The sequence below is a fragment of the Aureobasidium melanogenum genome (genome assembly GCF_000721775.1).
Source record: "Aureobasidium melanogenum CBS 110374 unplaced genomic scaffold scaffold_35, whole genome shotgun sequence".
Taxonomy (NCBI): Eukaryota; Fungi; Ascomycota; class Dothideomycetes; order Dothideales; family Saccotheciaceae; genus Aureobasidium; species Aureobasidium melanogenum.
Genome location: NW_024470087.1, coordinates 85082 through 104528, shown reverse-complemented (window position 1 = coordinate 104528; position 19447 = coordinate 85082). Strand labels below are relative to the sequence as shown.

General features: G+C 50.0%; 6 protein-coding genes across 6 annotated transcripts; 4 read left to right on the top strand and 2 right to left on the bottom strand.

Annotated features, from left to right (window-relative positions):
- Positions 1-9: 9 nt before the first annotated feature.
- Positions 10-628, bottom strand: M437DRAFT_88821 (uncharacterized protein; the record flags this gene model as incomplete). Its single annotated transcript, XM_041028910.1, has 1 exon — positions 10-628. A coding segment is annotated over one exon (619 nt), but the record flags the coding sequence as incomplete, so codon positions are not given.
- Positions 629-4147: 3519 nt separating this feature from the next.
- On the top strand, positions 4148-7216 carry M437DRAFT_59887 (putative alpha glucosidase II, alpha subunit; the record flags this gene model as incomplete). The annotated part of the gene is made up of 3 exons (XM_041023658.1): positions 4148-4235; positions 4289-5066; positions 5125-7216. The coding sequence occupies 3 exons, from the start codon at positions 4148-4150 to the stop codon at positions 7214-7216; spliced, it is 2958 nt and encodes a 985-aa protein (XP_040875236.1).
- A 357-nt stretch (positions 7217-7573) lies between these two features.
- On the top strand, positions 7574-9866 carry M437DRAFT_79204 (dynamin-1-like protein-like protein; the record flags this gene model as incomplete). The annotated part of the gene is made up of 4 exons (XM_041027130.1): positions 7574-7593; positions 7656-7728; positions 7784-9633; positions 9698-9866. 4 exons carry the CDS (start codon positions 7574-7576, stop codon positions 9864-9866), a joined length of 2112 nt encoding a protein of 703 aa, XP_040875235.1.
- A 556-nt stretch (positions 9867-10422) lies between these two features.
- M437DRAFT_59894 (MCM-domain-containing protein) lies at positions 10423-12624 on the bottom strand (the record flags this gene model as incomplete). The annotated part of the gene is made up of 1 exon (XM_041023661.1): positions 10423-12624. The coding sequence occupies one exon, from the start codon at positions 12622-12624 to the stop codon at positions 10423-10425; it is 2202 nt and encodes a 733-aa protein (XP_040875234.1).
- Positions 12625-12902: 278 nt separating this feature from the next.
- M437DRAFT_79202 (GARP complex component) lies at positions 12903-16192 on the top strand (the record flags this gene model as incomplete). Its single annotated transcript, XM_041027129.1, has 3 exons — positions 12903-13098; positions 13158-13643; positions 13674-16192. The coding sequence occupies 3 exons, from the start codon at positions 12903-12905 to the stop codon at positions 16190-16192; spliced, it is 3201 nt and encodes a 1066-aa protein (XP_040875233.1).
- Positions 16193-17462: 1270 nt separating this feature from the next.
- On the top strand, positions 17463-19165 carry M437DRAFT_88816 (MFS general substrate transporter; the record flags this gene model as incomplete). The annotated part of the gene is made up of 4 exons (XM_041028909.1): positions 17463-17761; positions 17818-18223; positions 18280-18931; positions 18984-19165. 4 exons carry the CDS (start codon positions 17463-17465, stop codon positions 19163-19165), a joined length of 1539 nt encoding a protein of 512 aa, XP_040875232.1.
- Between the last annotated feature and the right edge of the window lie 282 nt (positions 19166-19447).

The window sequence follows — 19447 nt, the reverse complement described above, 5'->3', positions numbered from 1 at the left end:
GCTGTTGACCAGGAAGCTGTTGACCAGGAAGCTGTTGACCAGGAAGCTGTTGACCAGGAAGCTGTTGACCAGGAAGCTGCTGGCCAAGAAGCTGCTGGCCAGGAAGCTGCTGACCAGGCGACTGCTGACCAGGAAGTTGCTGTTGTGCTTCAACGGCAGTGGTGGGTAGCTGCTGGCCACCAAACTGCTGTGTTCCTTGACCAGTGCCCAATGGGAACTGTTGACCAGAGAATGGAAACTGTTGACCGTAGAAAGGGAACTGTTGACCGTAGAAAGGGAACTGTTGACCGTAGAAGGGGAACTGCTGGCTGTAGAAAGGAAATTGCTGACCGTAGAATGGAACTTGCTGCTGGGTTTGACCAACGCCGAATGGTACCTGACCGGCGCCGAATGGTACTTGACCGGCAGTGAAGGGTGGCTGCTGGCCAAATGGTGGCTGCTGGTTGGCGGCATGTTGCTGTTGCTGGGGGCCGCCGAGTGGACTGCCAACTGGAGGCCTGCGGTTCAGCCTTCTTTGTTCCCTTACGATAGCTCTGTCTCTCTTGCGTTGCCGCTTAGACGGCTGGTATACATTCGACCTATGTGCAGCACATCGCTGCTGTCCAGGAATGCAATAAGGACAGTTCATGGTTGATAGTCACGAAGACTGCGAGCGAATAGAAGAAGGCGAGTTGTTGGAAGAAGGTGAGTTGTTGGAAGAAGGTAAGGGGATGTTGACGAGATGCAGAGATGTATGAATTTGAAGAATAGGCGAAAAAACCTAGGAGTGAGTATGAAAGTGAAAGCAGCAATGCGACGTGTTGTCACCGAGAATCAAGACAAACGAACAAACAGCAAATTCAGCTTTCCATCATGATATGCAGTGTCCCGTACTGCCACATGTCTGTCTCTCAAAGAGCCCTTCACTCCACAAAGGGGGCTATCAGAATGCACAATAGTGTCGGAGACTGGTGGCTGTCCACTAAGATTGTATGCTTTGACAGGCTCTCACTGGACATATCTCCGTTCTTAGTACTTATCATGCATTTTTACAGCTGATGCATTACATCCTTCTGCCTACGGGGAGGCAAGATAGCCGGGGTTCTTTTGTGGCCTCTGTTGTTCTGGATCGGCGACATTATCGCTTATCATGTTTGATGCTACATTCTTCCATAAGTTGTAGACAGATTTGACTACACCTGCAGTCATTGAGACAGACATGATGCGACCATCAATGAGAGCGGTTTGATGCAAATTCATCTGGCCCATTCAAGCCATAATCAGGGAGAAAGGGATCATTGCTCATATCGATCTGTCTTTCATCCAATCGTTGACATCAAAGCTGTGCTGTCGTTTGTAGCCTGCAAAGACGCCTCATGCGATATGCGACGGCAATATGCCGGTGAGCGGCGGGACTGTGCAGGAAGGGCACGGAGGCACATTTGTTACAGTTCCTCTCACCGTCGCTAAAAAGCTAATCATGGAACGACAAAGATCAGCGTAAAGCAATTGTAATGAACATCCGTAAAGGATACAAGAGATGATCGTCGACATCGATGTTGAGAAGGCACCTTCAGGAGCTTGGGCCACATCGGAGCTGAGAAGCGCTTATCTCCTTTTGCTGTAGAAGTCCACGGTTCGAATCAGCGCAGTGCCGTACCGCAACGTTTCGGCTCTCAGGATATCATAAGAGGCTAGTGGATGAGCATTGTATTAAAAACAATATTTCACGACTCTAATACATACCAGTGGTAATTGCTTAGAACCTCGAGACAAGACACCAGCATTGAATAAATAGGTAAGAAGATGGTCAACAGGTTACATCCTCCGCAATGAGCAGTACCAATACTTCGAAGTATTATGAAGCCATAGAGGATTCTGACAACCATGTAGTTTTGGTTGATCCTTGGATCAATGGTTGATTTCTCGTCTTCATATAGTCTCGTATTAGTGCCTGAACCAAGAGTGCAGTGCATCAATTGGGTGGGGAAGGAACCCCCAATCGCACCTTCCAAGACAAGAATTCTGTGCCTGAACCCTCTAAACCTTAATCAAGTGCTCATACCTACCGCAAGGCGTCTTTGAACCACCCAAGATGCATGTTCCGAATTCAATTGTGATCCCAATTGACTGCCTTCCCAGACCGATCCAGTCTATACCGATTTAACACGGTAAGTGCACCAGCCTTGATCTCTTTTGGCGACAATTGCACTTTGCATGATGAACCGGCGTGGTCTTTCGACGGAAATGCGATCAACCTCCACACAAGGATGGGTTATCTGGAGTCTAGTTCTTTTGATTTTATCGTCAGCTTAACTGTTCGATAGCGTCCGGGCAGTGGGTGGGCCCAGGGTAAGTCGATCCTTTTCTGCTTGCTGACATCGGCTCTGGCTGACCTTCTCATCAGTTCGCAGGTAGTCTAGTTCTCCCCAGCGTCTAGTTCTTTCAACGTTGTCGTCAGCTTAACTGGTCGATTGCGTCCGGGCAGTGGGTTCGCCCAGGGTAAGTCAATCCTCTTCTGGGGGTGTTGAATATGGCTAATCCTCTCGTCAGTTCGCAGCTAGTCTAGTTCGCAGCTCAATCCTAGATCAAAGCGTTCCCTGGCGTTTAGTTCTCTTAATTTTATCGTCGGCTTAACTGTTCGATAGCGTCCGGGCAGTGGGTGGGCCCAGGGTAAGTCGATCCTCTTCTGGCGTGTTCAAATCTGACTGACTTTCGTGCCAGTTCGCAGCTAGTCTAGTTCGCTGGGACAGAGCGCTTTGGTTTCTGACGATTCTGCAATAATCTCTGAATTTTGATCTCATTGTCAAATGGGAACATGAACGTGATCCGCTAACAAATTCGAGGCTGAACAGGTGACCATCTATACCTGGCGAGATCGTCGCAACTCAGACATCGAGCTTCAGATAAAGAACTCCGGACTCGGTATCTGTCAATCTGGGGAACGGCTAACATCGAAACATCTTTTGTGCCACGTTGTCCCGAGAGGCGGAATTCTATCAACGGAAGCAATATCGAGCCATTTTCGAAAAGCGCATGCCATGAGTTCAACCATCATGGAGTTCTTGTTCCTATTGGTCCCTGGACAATAGGCAGCTTTGCAATGTGATCCTGACCTGATCCCATGGCGGCGAGCAATTGTCTTGAAGATATCGGCCAACACAAGAGGATCTGATTCAGGTTTTCTTCTGGTCTTGATCGTGAAGTCTGCATCCAGGTAGCGGGATAGATCGTTGTAGAGATGCTATTGAGTTGTCAGTCAGATACACAAAGAACATTTCTGTTGACTTTGACATACAAGACCTTGCCTAGAAGCTCCTACTCGAGATCCTTGAAATATTTGAGTACAACATAATCTTTATCCATCATCTGGTTCACTCAAACGCGTACAGAACCCTTGGTATAGAATTGTCATCGATCATCTGGAATACGCTGGCAACTGAAACAAGCCAGAACAACAGTCGTCTCAGCCCGGTCACTTCCGAGGCTTCGACGTTTACATCACGTGGATGAGCTGCCCAATCAACTGCTGGGAGGAGTGATATCGAGTCGCGCGCGTATCTACTTCGGTTGGCAACAGCAAATGATCACAATAACATCGACATCTGAACCTGCTCTCCATTGAGTGCCAGAATTCCACGATTGATGTGATGCAATAACCTCAACTCCCGAAGTGATAGGACTGAAACTCGTAAGTTGGGTCTTTGATATATGCACTACCACTAGTAGAATCTTGATTTGACAAAACATGTTAGTCGTAAGAGATGTTCGGATATGCGTTCGACACGAATGGTGACTTAGTAGTATCTTGGTATCTATGTACTCGGTATGATATCTGAATCATACATGACTACTTGGTATACAATGAGGTAAACTTCCTTCGACCTGTATAGCATATATTTGATGTGAAGAGAATAAATTATCTATCGAACCATTGTTTGTTGTGATGTTGCAGTCCCAAGTTGCCATGATTTTGTGCGGCAGGGAAGTTTTGATGGGCATGTGTAGGTCGTCTTGTGCCGCTTTATGCTTGAGCACAACCCCTTGGCACAAGCTTGCATTGACGTGTTCGATGTTACGAGCTGCCCCAGATTCTCCATTCGAATGGACTGCTGCCAGCTGTAAAGTGTCAACTATTGTAGCAGTGCAGCCGCAACATTAGCACAACATGGCTGCTGCATTGACAGCTCTTTCGTCCAGATGGACTCAGCTGCTTCTGCTGGTGGCAGCTCTATGCTTGCTGTTCTCTCCAGCTGGTGAGTCTGACTCCAAGGGCATCTAGAAGGGTCAAAAGCTTAACCCATACGAGTGTCTGTGAAGCACGAGAACTTCAAAACCTGTGATCAGTCAGGCTTCTGTAAACGCAACAGAGCCTACGCCGACTCGGCCGCCTCTTTATCCTCCTCGTGGACCAGCCCTTACGTTCTCGACTCCGCATCTATCACCTTCTCCAAGGGCCAGTTGTCGGGCACTATCCTCAAGACCATTGCAACCTCCGACCAAGCCATCCGTCTGCCAGTCACCATCTCCTTTTTCGAGTCTGGTACCGCCAGGATTACTGTTGATGAAGAGAAGCGTCAGAAGGGAGATATTGAGCTTCGTCATGGCTCGAAGGCTCGTAAAGAGCGTTACAACGAGGCTGAGAAGTGGGCTATCGTTGGTGGAACTAAGCTCAGCTCTGGTGCTGCAACTGCTAAGGATGCTGAAGCTGGTACCACCAAGATCTCGTATGGTCCTGGAAGCAAGTTTGAGGCCATCGTCACTCACTCTCCCTTCGGCATTGAATTTAAGAGAGACGGTGAGACACACATCAAGCTAAACGACAGAGGATTGATGAACGTCGAGCACTGGCGTCCCAAAGTCGACAAACCACAAGAAGAGAAGAAGGAGGGCGAGGCTGAAGGCGACGACGTGAACAAGGAGGTAACTGAAGACGAGAGCACATGGTGGGACGAGGCCTTTGGCGGAAACACCGACTCCAAACCCCGAGGTCCTGAAAGTGTAGCCCTTGACGTTACATTCCCTGGCTACGAGCATGTCTTTGGTGTCCCTGAGCACACTGGCCCCCTCTCCCTAAGACAAACTCGGTAAGTTTGAATTGCTTTCCCCTCATCGCAATTGCTGTGATGCTTACAATCTTGATAGGGGCGGCGAAGGCAACTTCAACGACCCTTACCGTCTTTACAACGCCGATGTTTTCGAATACGAGATGAACAGTCCTATGACTCTTTACGGAGCAATTCCCTTCATGCAAGCTCACAAGAAAGACTCGACCGTTGGTGTTTTCTGGCTCAACGCTGCAGAGACTTGGATCGACATTGTCAAGTCCAAGTCGAGTGCCAACCCTCTCAGTCTCGGAATTGGGTCTCATACTGACACGCAGACTCACTGGTTTTCCGAGTCTGGCCTGCTTGATGTCTTTGTCTTCCTTGGTTCTACACCCAAGGACGTCATCTCGTCCTTCTCTGAATTGACCGGCTACACCCAGCTGCCTCAGCAATTTGCCATTGCCCACCATCAATGTCGTTGGAACTACGTTACTGATGAAGATGTCAAGGACGTCGATCGCAAGTTTGATAAAGCTCAAATCCCTTACGACGTCATCTGGCTCGACATTGAATACACTGATGGCAAGAAGTATTTCACCTGGGACCCTCTGACCTTCCCTAACCCGCTTGAAATGCAAAAGCAACTTGATGATCATGAGAGAAAGCTTGTTGCTATTATCGATCCTCATATCAAGAACGAGGGCGGTTACTCTGTCGTCGACGAGCTCAAGTCCAAGGATCTTGCAACCCACAACAAAGATGGTAACATCTACGAAGGTTGGTGCTGGCCTGGCTCTTCTTACTGGGTTGATTGCTTCTCTCCTGCTGCCCGTAAGTGGTGGGCACAGTTGTTCCAGTATGCAAAGTTCAAGGGTTCTGCTCATAACCTTTGGTTGTGGAATGACATGAACGAGCCGTCGGTTTTCAACGGCCCAGAGACCACAATGCCTAAGGACAACTTGCACCATGGCAACTGGGAGCACAGAGATGTTCACAATCTTAACGGCCTTACACTTGTCAACGCAACTTTTGAAGGTCTGGTTGCACGCAACAAGGAAGAAGAGAAGGCTGGAGGAGTGAGACCATTCGTCTTGACTCGCTCGTTCTATGCAGGCTCGCAACGCATGGGAGCCATGTGGACTGGCGACAACCAAGCAAACTGGGAACACTTGGAGGCATCTCTTCCCATGATCCTGTCTCTGGGTGTCTCCGGTTTCCCCTTCGCCGGCGCTGACGTTGGTGGTTTCTTTGGAAACCCTCCCCGAGAGCTGCTTACCCGCTGGTACCAGGCCGGAGCTTTCTACCCATTCTTCCGTGCCCATGCTCACATCGATACTCGCCGCCGGGAACCTTATCTTCTGCCCGACCTCGAGAAAGGCATCGTCACACAAGCTTTGAGACTTCGTTACGCCCTACTTCCTGCATGGTACACTGCTTTCCACACAGCAAGCAAGACGGGCGCGCCGATTGTGCAGCCAATGTACTATGCACACCCAGGAGACGAGAAGGGCTTTGCCATCGATGACCAGATGTATCTTGGATCGACTGGCCTGCTGGTCAAGCCTGTCACAAAGGAAGGCGCAACCAGTGTCGACATTTATCTGCCAGACGGCGAGAAGTACTTTGACTACTCAGACTACACAAGTTACAGCGGTCCTGGCCATGTCAAGGTAGAGGCACCTCTGGAGAAGATACCACTTCTCATGAGAGGTGGTCATATTATTCCTAGACGTGATCGCCCGAGAAGATCTAGTGGGCTGATGAAGTTTGACCCTTTCACACTTGTTGTGGTTCTCGGTAATGACGGCAACGCGGAAGGCGAGCTTTACCTTGACGACGGCGAGTCTTATGAGTACGAGCAAGGTGCATACATCCATCGCCGCTTCACATACACTGGCTCCACGTCGTCGCTGGCATCTGAGGATCTCAGCACTAAGGGCAAGAAGACGGCGCAGTACCTTCAGCAGATGAAGAATGTCAGAGTAGAGAAGATTGTGATTGTGAATGCGCCGTCGTCGTGGAAGAGCAAGACTGAGGTCGAGGTATCGGAGGAGGGAGTTAGCAGTAGCGGTGAGAGCAAGAAGGGCGGATTCTCATTTATCAGTGGGGAATCGGGCAAGGCAGATTGGGCAGTTGTTAGGAACCCGGGCGTCAGCATTGGCGGAGGGTGGAAGATCAACTTTGCGTAAACAAAAGATAGAGTAGAGTAATACAGAGTTCTACATGTATTGCATAGCGAGTTGGTTGACAATAATTCGACTGCCTGCAGGTGTGGCTGTGCGTGAGGCAGCATGATAAGAGAGGCTTGGAGCTGTGAACTCTAAACGTCTCTGGGACGTGGAGAGCAACAGTGAAACGTCACCCGCAATTTAACCGCATATCATCGAGCCCGACTGCCCAGTGACCCTAAGTTAATTACACCGCAATTGTGGTTTTTGCCCTCCCTTTCGCCAGACAACAGTCAAGACCTCTGCAACCCCTTGTCAGGTCTCTCCCCCAACACTCGAAAGTCGCGCAACTAGCACACGCGCTGCTCATCGCCAGACATGGCTACTAATGCCTCCGCGTAAGTTGGATTCAGGAGGCTACAGCTATCATTCATGTCCACCTTCTGACCTGTCCAAACAGAAGCATCAACGTCAACGACCCCGGTCTCATCACCCTAGTGAACAAGCTCCAAGATGTCTTCACCACAGTCGGAGTACGAGTCTACCCCGCTCCATGCTTAAACTCGATGTTAACCTTGCGCCTTGCAGGTCCAAAACCCCATCGACCTTCCTCAAATCGCCGTCGTAGGTTCGCAATCAAGTGGAAAGAGTTCGGTCTTGGAAAATATAGTCGGCCGCGACTTCCTGCCTCGAGGAACTGGTATCGTGACAAGACGGCCACTCATCCTGCAACTCATCAATCGAGCACCCCAACCCAAGTCGCAAGAGAACGGCGCAGCTGCCGAGGCTGTTGATGGTGCTGCAGACAAGGAGTCCAACGTAGATGAGTGGGGCGAGTTCTTGCACATTCCTGGTCAAAAGTTCTATGACTTCAACAAGATCCGCGACGAGATTGTGCGCGAGACCGAGTCCAAGACTGGTCGCAATGCTGGCATTTCACCTGCCCCCATCAACCTGCGCATCTACTCGCCAAACGTCCTGACTCTTACCCTGGTCGATTTGCCCGGTCTTACCAAGGTGCCTGTTGGCGATCAACCCCGCGATATTGAGCGTCAGATCCGCGAGATGGTCCTTAAGCAAATCAGCAAACCTAACGCCATCATCCTCGCTGTCACTGCTGCCAACACCGATTTGGCCAACTCGGACGGTCTTAAGCTGGCTCGTGAAGTCGACCCTGAGGGTCAGCGCACCATTGGTGTTCTGACCAAGGTCGATTTGATGGATGAGGGTACCGACGTTGTCGACATTCTTGCTGGTAGAATCATTCCTCTGCGCTTGGGATACGTACCCGTCGTCAACCGTGGCCAACGTGATATTGAGAACAAGAAGGCCATCTCATACGCCCTCGAGCACGAGCGTGCCTTCTTCGAGAACCACAAGGCTTACCGCAACAAGAGCAGTTATTGCGGTACTCCTTACCTCGCTCGCAAGCTCAACCTGATTCTTATGATGCACATCAAGCAAACTCTACCCGACATCAAAGCCAGAATCTCTGCATCCTTGCAAAAATACACAGCCGAACTCAACACCCTTGGAGACTCGATACTTGGCAACAGTGCAAACATCGTCTTGAACATCATCACCGAATTTTCCAACGAATACAGAACAGTCCTCGAGGGAAACAACCAGGAACTTTCTAGCATTGAACTCTCCGGTGGTGCCAGAATTTCTTTCGTTTTCCACGAGCTCTACGCAAACGGTGTCAAGGCAGTGGATCCCTTCGACCAGGTCAAGGATATCGACATCCGCACTATTCTCTACAACTCGTCTGGTTCTTCGCCTGCTCTGTTTGTTGGTACTACCGCGTTCGAGCTCATCGTTAAGCAACAGATCAAGAGGCTGGAAGACCCCAGCTTGAAGTGCGTTTCTTTGGTCCACGATGAACTGGTCCGCATCTTGGGTCAACTCTTGAACAAGCCTCTTTTCAGAAGATATCCTTCATTGAAGGAGAAGCTTTACCAGACAGTCATCAACTTCTTCAAGAAGTCCATGGAGCCATCTAACAAGCTTGTTAAGGATCTTGTTGCCATGGAGGCTTGCTACGTTAACACTGGCCATCCAGATTTCCTTAATGGTCACAGAGCTATGGCTATTGTCAACGAGCGTCGTCACGCTTCTAGACCTACACAAGTTGACCCCAAGACTGGCAAGCCTTTGCCACCATCCGCTGTGCCGCCGCGCGCTGCAAGCCCTTCATTGTCTCTTGACGGAAATGACACCTCGGGCGGTTTCTTCGGCAGTTTCTTCGCCAGCAAGAACAAGAAGAAGATGGCTGCCATGGAGGCACCCCCACCAACACTCAAGGCCAGCGGCACACTTAGTGAGAAGGAGAGTGAAGAAGTCGAAGTCATCAAGCTCCTCATCACTAGTTACTTCAACATTGTGCGCCGAACTATGATCGACATGGTCCCCAAGGCCATCATGTTGACCCTGGTGCAGTAAGTAGAACCATGCACATACCATGCACATCTTATCAGCACAGCACTAACATTGTCTTTACAGATTCTCAAAGGAAGAGATGCAACGCGAGCTCTTGGAGCAAATGTACCGCACACAAGAGTTTGACGATCTGCTCAAGGAGAGCAACTACACAGTGCGCAGACGCAAGGAGTGCCAGCAGATGGTCGAGAGCTTGGGCAAGGCAAACGAGATTGTCAGCCAAGTGCAGTAGTTTTGACGTTCAATTGTAATCTGTTCTGGTTTTTCTTTCTGAGTTGGGTTTTGGCGTTACCAAACTGCTTTTCTTTTCTGCCTTGAATCATGGAGAATAGATGATATGAGATAAGTGAGCATGACGGCAAGGGACATGGAAGTGGAGGCGAAATGTCTGTTCTTTGGTTTCTTCGCCTTCAAGCGTAACGATGTGGGGCTATGTAAAAGAAAGCATGAGTACTCCTTGTAACTTCCTCTTTTCTGTTCTGATTTTCAATCTATTGTCGGCGAGTCTGACGAGCTTGGAATGTGGCACGCGCATCCTTAGGTAGGTAGTTGGACAGAGCGCAACCGCTATTTTAAGTCTTGTGTCAATCACTTTCTGAAACGCGTGCAAATTGTGAGTGAGAATAACAAAATGGTATCTGATTGGTATTGCATATGAGCAGACCTCAAGCCTCCCTACATCTTACACCTGCACCTTGAACGCCAGATCGACATCAACCCACACAACGACCCTGCCCAAAACTCCTTGCCATCAACTTTAGACATGTACCGTTATTTGTGTCAAATCATTAAACACCACTTCTATACACTTGACCACCACCCTTGCGAAGTTGTATACTGTCTCTCTTTTGCAGTGCCCAGATGGCTCTGTTGAGGGCTTGTTCTGAAAAGTTTTTCCTGTCCACAAACTCACGCCTCAAAGTGGCTAAGCTGGCTGTGTAGCCAATAGGCAAACGCCTTCGCAACTCGTCTTCAACCTTTGAGATTTCGTCGACGAGCTCACGATTACCGGAGATACCAGCAGCATTGGCAGCATTTGATTCACCGTTTTGGGAGAGGACGGCTTCCATGGTACTGCCCAAGAACAGACGGATTGCTTCGTCGACGTGGTGTTCTGTGGCGATTGGGGACAAAGAGATCTTGGCCAATGATTCGGTGATACGAACGAGCGACTCCAGTTGTCTGACAGTGATGGGGATACTCGAACGCTGGTTGGCGGATGCTTCGGCCTGGGCGACTTGTCTTCTGATACTGACAAAGTGCGAGGACAACTTCTCGGCGGCTTCAGCTGAGAGACGGGGCGCGCAACGAGTCTTGCAGTAGCTGATGTAGCGCTTCATCTTCTCGACTGGGATGGTTGGAGCGGCTTGTTGTTGTTCTTGGTTGCCACTGCCACCCATGTGAATGCCCATGACGTGCTTTGCAATACGCTCATCACGTCCACGGTCGTGCTCATCCTTGACGATGAAGATGAGATCGAATCTGCTGAGAATGGTGGTCTGGAAATCGATGTTTTCGCCGGGAGATTTGAGATCGTCGTAGCGCCCGAAAATAGGGTTGGCAGCTGCGAGGACAGAGGTGCGAGCGTTGAGAATTGTTGTGATACCAGCCTTGGCTATCGAGATGGTTTGTTGTTCCATAGCTTCGTGGATGGCAACACGATCCTCATCTCGCATCTTGTCGAACTCATCGATACAAACGACACCACCATCTGCCAACACCATGGCGCCACCTTCCAAATAGAACTCGCGAGAATTTTGATCGCGCTGCACCGAGGCCGTCAAACCAGCTGCAGAGGAACCTTTACCGGAAGTGTAGATGGCAATGGGAGCAGCTTTCTCGACGAACTTGAGAAGTTGAGATTTGGCGGTACCAGGGTCACCAAGAAGCAAGACGTTGATATCTCCACGGAGCTTCATACCATCAGGTAGAATTTTCTTGCTACCACCCATGAGCAAGCAGGTGATGGCCTTCTTGATGTCCATGTTTCCGTAAATTGATGGCGCAATACATTCAGCAAATCGTTCGTATAGGTCGGGCCTCCTGCTCATCTCGAGGAATTCTTGTTCCTCCTCTTCAGTGAAGTGGGCGCCACCTTTGGCTGTGTGATCGACATCGGTCTGAATGCCGACTGCGCGAAGATACGGGGTACGGATGGCGACGGCAGCTCCAGAGCCTTTGGACTTTGACTGGTATGTGCTGAAAACGCCCATGACGGTGCATCGCGAACCGGGGACAACACGATTTGTCAGGTAGCGGTCTGCTGAGATGTGGATGTGACGAGGTAGTTCACCAACAGGGACATCATCGGGAGCTTCTTGCAGCTTGATGACCTGCTGATCGATGAACTGACACTTTTCGTGAACGACAAAGTATGGATCCAGGGGACATTTTGCTGACTCTTCACCGGGTTGAGTCGAACGAGCACATGTGCGGGGCAAGGTAAGACCGGAGAAGCCACCTAAGACGGAGATGTTCTGAGAGTGCTGACAGTTACGGCATTGGATGTGCAAGACGGTGGCTTTTGAAGAAAGGGTGCTGGCTCCAATGACAATTCCAGGGATGCGGACCAGATGAGAGACGTGCGTGGCTGTCAGACCACGAATGAGAGTCTGGGTGACGGACGAGTTGAGCAAGAGCTGGGCGGGTGGCAGATTGACGTTGCGCTGCGAGGGATAGATGATGCGTTGGGCGCAGTGCTTGATGGCGGCTTCGAACAGCGGAATCATTTCGGCAGGCTCATTGTTGAGGCGTTGGGCAAGTGTTGGGTTGACCGAGGCGACATGCTCTATGTCTACGTCGCAGTAGTATTGCTTAGCTTGGTAGTTCTCTTTGATCTGGTCTCTGTATGGCCAAATGGCGCCATTATTTATCTGGTATTTCATGATAAAGTCGACGAATTGATCTTGGATGGCGCCGCGAGAGTCTTCCCCGGTTTGACTGCGGTCTTCGGGGAAGACACTCAGAGTGTAGACCGACTCTCTATCCATGGTTTTGGTATGGTGTGCTATGTGATTGAGGGGGTAAACACGGAGAAGAAAGAGCTCAGAAACAACACGAACGCGACTCTGGGCCGGCGTTTCAATTAACCCCCGACTAGGCTAGCGCCCCCTGATTCGTGCTCCTGGCGGCTCTGCAGTTCTGGCGCACCGCAGAGCAGCGCAGTCTAGTCGGCGGTAGCGCAGCGGGTCCCAGTCTGGGGTCTATCATAGATGCTGTAGTCGTTGCTGGCTTCGTATCATCAACTTCGACTTAGAATGTCCTTGACATGTCCGAAGACAGCGCCGACCTGGTCTCGTCGCCCTCGTCGCTCCACTCGGCCTATCCCTTCCCTTCGTCCTACCAGAGACGCCCTTCACGCCGCCTGTCCAATGACAGCACTCTGTCCATCAATTCAATAGGTGGTGCTCTAGATATCAATCCCACCAGACCCGACAATTCTCTGAGGGAAGCTGGCCAGAATGGTGCGCATCAACCACGACAATACTGCCTGTTCTAGACACGTCCTCTAAACATGATATAGCCATCTCAACCCTGCTGCAACCCCCAATAGTTCGCACTGGCCTCCTGACTCCAGCTGCATCCGCTTCCTCGACTTATCGTGCCCCGACCACACGCGACATCCCTCCCGTCACTCTGACAAACATACCCAAGGTTGATACCTCTACCTTTAAGGAATACATCTCTCGTGTCGGGCCACTGTTCGACAATCTCTCACGTCTTCGTCGCGACACTCAATCCAAGCCCCAGAATGATGCCCCAACCAGCCCTGTCCTCAGTCGCCATAACTCTGCCAGCTCGCTTCTCTCGCCCACCGACTCCCCTCAGCCGCGACGCCGATCTAGTGCTTATGCTCGCCGTAGGTTGAACGAGCCCACCCCCTTGTCCACCATTCCAAATGTCTATTTCGACGAGAACTTCCAACTCGAGAATCCAAGGACCTTCGATGTTGTCAGCGAGCGCGCCGAGATCGCTCCTGGTACCGCAAAACAGGAACAGTCCGCTAATGGTGCTCCTCTCCCTCCGCGCAAGGCTCTAGCCAGCAATGCCATCTTACAAGAGAAACTGTCATGGTACATGGATACCGTAGAGGTGCACCTGATCCAATCAATCTCTTCCGCCTCGACCTCCTTCTTTGCCGCTCTAGGCTCATTGCGCGACCTCGAGCAAGAAGCCTCCGACTCTGTCACCCGGATCCAGAAATTGAGGGCAGATTTAGCAAAGCTGGATCAAGACATGGCAATGGGTGGTCTAGAGGTCGCCAACCTGCGAAGAAGATACCAAAACATGCAAAAGCTCGCCAATGCTGTGGATCAGGTAGCCCGTGTAGTACAAGATGCGAAGAATTGTGAAGAATTGGTCGAGAAAGGAGAGTATGATGCTGCTGCCAGCGCAATGTCACGCCTCGATCGCTTGATCGCCGGACAACCCGAGCCGTCATCAGAACCATCGACAACAGATTTACACGATTTGCGCCCTCTGCACGCCCTTCAGGGTCTGTCTGATTCCATGAATCAGCTGCGCTTCCGCATCGGCAGAGGCTTCGAGTCCCGTTTTCTCGAGACTATGTTATCCGATCTACGGAGGCACATCGACAACGTACCGCCCAAGGATACCATGCGTCGCTGGGCGAGTACATCAATGCGCTTGCGAGGTCTGCAGACTGGTCCAACAGCTTATATGGAGATCGACGATCAATTCCGGAAAGACTTGCTCGCTTCATTACATGGTCTGAGTAACTCAAGTCAAACTGCGCAGGCGACAGCCGATTTCAGAGACGCTATCATGAGGGAGATGAAACACCTAATACGCAAACATCTGCCTAGCTCTAATGATGATGACAACGAGTCTGTCACATCGGTCGCCACCCGTACCAGCAAGGCTGCGAGCCAACAGGAGAAGTCTATCATTCTGGCTAGAAACTTGCGTGCCATGGATGAGGAGTCTGCCGAAGACATGGTTGTCAATATCTACACTGACATCAGTGAAGCTTTGCGACGTCTGAGCATACAGATTAAGGTATTGCTCGATGTCACCAGTACCATGGATGCTCCAGATTCGTTGAAGTCACCTTTGAGCCCAGATATAAGGTCAACCGACCGATCTAGAAGCCCAGCGCCTAGGGTAAGCGGAATGCAAGAAGAGTTGAGCCAGGCACTAGACATGTCAAGCCTATTAGGTCAAGCAGTGGACGTAGCGCACACTCAAATCACACGAATCCTCAAGGTGCGCACAGAGCAGGTGAACCACTTACCGCTAGAACGTTTCCTCCGCTACTTCACCATCAATCGCCTGTTCGCCGACGAATGCGAGGCCATCTCTGGTCGCTCAGGTACTCAGCTCAAGGCTCTAGTCAATACACAAATCAACACTTTTGTGCGAGCCTTTGGTGACGCTGAAAATCAGCGAATTGCTCAGACACTGGATTCTGATCAGTGGGAAGCTAAGGACTTCAAGGAGGTAGACCAGGTATTGCTCTCCCGCATACTCGAAGGCATGTCCTCGGATCCAGCCGTCTGGCTACAGGGCACGCGCGTTTGGGAAGATCCATCACAACCTGAAGCGACTAATGGAACCTCTTCATCAAATGGCGAGGGCAGTGATGCGAAGTCTACTAATCGACCAGCGTACATTGATGAGACACGATACATCCTGGTTTCATCTGCCATCTCCCTGCTTCGACCTATCGATGACTTCCTTGCCCTGATAACCAGCATACCCTCGATAACTTCTGCCGCTGTGCCAGCCTTGATCGATGTCCTCCGAACCTTCAACTCGCGTACATCACAGCTCATCCTCGGCGCTGGCGCCACAAGGATTGCTGGTCTAAAAAATATCACTACTAAACATCTCGCCCTCGCCTCGCAAGCGCTCAGCTTCGTTATTGCTATGTCGCCTTACCTCCGCGAAGCAGTCCGCCGACACGCAAGCGCAGCCAACAAAGCCGAAGTGCTCGGTGAATTCGACAAGCTCAAGCGACTGTATCAAGATCATCAAATGGCCATTCATGACAAGCTTGTCGAGATCATGACAGCAAGAGCAACATCACATGTCAACTCAATGAAGAAGCTTGACTTCGATGCCGAAGCGAAGAAGAATGCAGATGGCACGAGTGCATACATGGAGACTTTGACAAAAGAAACGGGCACCTTGCACCGTGTGCTGAGCAGACATCTAGCAGAAATGGATGTAACGATCATTCTGAGCCAGATATTCGCCAGCTACAAGGAGCAATGGCTCAAGGCTTTCCAAGGAGTAGAGATCAAGACGCCGGCTGGCAAGCAGAGGCTCCTCAAAGATGCACAGCTATTTGATTCGAAGCTGGGCAAGATTGACGGATTTGGCGACATGGGCAAGACGCTCATGAACGCTGTCGAAGCGAAGACGGTCGTCCAGGAGAAACAAGACCTGCCACCGCCTCCACTACCTCAAACCAAAGAGGTCACAAACGAGAAACCATTACCTTCAGCACCCATAACTGCAGACAAGGAGAAGAAGGATAGTGAGGAAACTGAAAAGGCACCATCCGTCGAACAGGAGAAGGAGACGAAAAGTTAAGAAGCTAGAATTGCATATATGCATTATTGTCACTTGGACTTGCAAACCTACATCTCTGACCGAGCGAGAGCTCTCGCAAATGTACTCGATCAAGTTAGCGTGGGTGATGGTGGTAGAGAAGTTGGCAGGTGTAAATGCTCTATTCCAGGGCAGGCACGACTTGGCGGCCAGGGTCATAGGCTTGGCTACCAGTTTTTCGATTACCGACGCGATTGTCTTGCCACGGCGTGGAATAGCGTCATCTTAGGAGGCTATTAGTGTGTAGCAGTATCATATCTATGATCATGAGGCTTCACGTCATCAATATCACGATATCTGGACTGTTGTTACCGAATATAACTTTTGAGACCTGCTGTTTTTGAAGCTCGCCTCGGTTCATACCATGCGTGACTGCCTTTAAATGACTGTTCATCATCGTTCTTGCAAACCGCGGTTCCGGCGTCAACTTGCCTTGAACGAACCGGCCAAGAGTCTCCATCTGACGGAGCATTGTACTGAATAGCGTATGCCACCAACAGGTGACCATTGCATTGCAAAGACAATTCGCGGTATCGATTATAGAATTATATTGCTACAGATTTAGAATTCAAGCACGTACGGCCACAGTCAGCTGAAAACTGGGCATCCCGTCCGCTCTGCCATACATAAGCAGTTGAACGGCAGATTAGTACTACGGTGGGTGACCACGTGGGAATCCCTGCTGCTGTACGTTTTGTATTTTTGCTCAAGTTCATCGAATCTAATCTATCTAGATATCATGCCGTGGGTGTAGTCTTTGCTTTTTTTAATCATTGTGTGTGAAAACATCGAACCCAACACCCTTCTTATTAAGCCACGAACTTTAGCGTCCTGCCAAGAATGGGCCTGTAGCGATTACTGTCAGTAGTCAATGAAACACAGTTCTCTTTCAAAACAAAGAACAAAACGAGTTGTTAAGCTATGCTAGGCGACCATAGGTAAGACCGCGCTCAGGATCATGATATGTACATGGGCGCAAAGAGAGGAACGCACTTCCTCCTCCTCGTTTTCTCCTATGGGGTACGTCTATGGGGCCCCGGAAAATTAATCTATATGTGGCGCAGGAAGTTCGGAAGGCGGAAGTTGAATTGACCAACTTTCACATCAATCTGTTATCTCGACTACGGGTGCTCCTGATGAATAAAGCGGGGCCCCGAACCAGTGGGTCTCCTTTCCTGACGCATGCCACATGTCTCCTGATCTTCCTTTGCGTTGAACAATCCTCCTTGCCAATACTCACGAGTACTTAAAGATGGACAAGCAAGGCATTGAAACTACAGAGTTCACCGAACAGAAACGAGATCTTCACGGCTATGATGATTCTGAAGGCTATCTTGCTGAAGTCAATACCCATGAAGCACAAACTCATCCTGTCAAAACCACAAAAGATGGTCATGTTGTGCTGATTCCTCAGCCTTCTGACTCGCCTCAAGACACTCTGAACTGGAGCAAGGTCAAGAAGCACGTCGTATTGTTGGTAGTCAGCTTCGCTGCTTTGCTACCAGACTATGGCAGCGCAACAGGTGCTGTGACTTTGATTCCTCAGGCTGCGTAAGTCTCATATCGACGTCCAATCACGACAAGCAATCCCTCTAAAAAGCGAACAGCGATTGGCATATGAGCCCAGATACTGTCAATCATTCACAGGTCGGCAATGTGTTCATGCTTGGTGCAGGCGGCGTCTTTGTCGTTGCCTTATCTGCTTGGGCAGGCAGACTGCCTGTATTGTTCTACTTCCTCGTCCTTGCTACTGCGACTGCAGCATGGTGTGCAGCAGCAACTACCTTTGAGAGCTTTATGGCCGCCCGCATCCTGAACGGCTTCTTCAGTACCGTTGCTCAAGGTGGCGGTCTCATGTTCATCTTCGACATGTTCTTCTTTCACGAGAGAGCACGAAAGATCAACATCTGGGCCGCGTTCATCATCCTATCACCATATTTGGGTCCCATGCTCACAGCTTTCATCATAACGACACAAAAGTGGCCCATCGCTTTCTGGGTGTACTTTGTCATGGTAAGGTCATTCTGTTGGATCGAATGTTGTTCAGTAGTTGACATCTATTCTCACAGACCGCATTGGCCCTTATCTGTACCTGTTTATTTGTGGAAGAGACTTTCTACGACCGCCGCATAGCTCCCTCTGACCAGCCACCCAAAGGCACACGTCTCCAGCAGATCTTGGGCATCTCGCAATACCGCTCACGTCATCTCCGCAACTCGTTCGGTCAAGCCTGCTCACGACCAGTCCGGGTCCTCATCAAACCCACAGTTTTCTTGTCGGTTGTATACTACACTTTGACCTTTGCCTGGGTTGTCGGCATCAACACAACCCTCTCAATCTTCTTGACTCCACTCTACAAATTCGGACCGTTGCAGATTGGATATTTCTACTTTACACCCGTTGTCGCAGCTCTGATCGGAGAAGTCGCTGGCCATTGGTTCCATGACTGGATAGCAAAGAGTTACATCCACTCCCATAATGGCCATTTCGAACCCGAAGTCAGGCTTCGTGCCATCTGGCTCAGCACACCTTTTATGATTGCAGGGCTAATTGGCCTTGGGTTTTCTCTTGAGGATGGCTATCACTACATGGTGACTGCAGTGTTTTGGGGTTTGTATGTGTTTGGTATCATGATCAGCACTGTCGCACTTAATGCATACAACCTTGACAGCTATCCCGAAGCATCTGGTGAAGTGGCTGCATGGCTCAATTTCGCAAGAAGTAAGTTTGTGATTCTCTCACTTATATGCAACCTTTACTGATTCATCAACAGCCCTTGGTGGATTCATCGTCAGTTACTTCCAAGTTACCTGGGCTCATGCTGTCGGTGCAAAAGCAAGTTTCGGCACCCAGGCTGCTATAGTCTTCTTTGCGTTTGGCTTCATCGTTACACTACAGTTCATTGGCAAGCGGTTGAGGATGAAGTCTGGAGCACTACACTTTCCCACCTCTTAAGGAAATGCCTCTAGATAAATAGACGTTATCAACATCAGAGTCATTGAATGCTTTGTGTTCATGTCCCTATATTTGAGTCTCGTGTATTCTAGCACTTTCTGACAACGATCCGCGGAAGCATTTTCATATCAGCTGCCATCTCGATACACGCGATGCTTCTCTCGTTGAGGTACGCTATGAAACACAGAAACGATCTTCTTGAGTTATGCTAGCTAATTATATAATTCAGAATTGCGTTGGGGTATCATAATATGTACACGGGCTAAAGAGAGGAACACACTT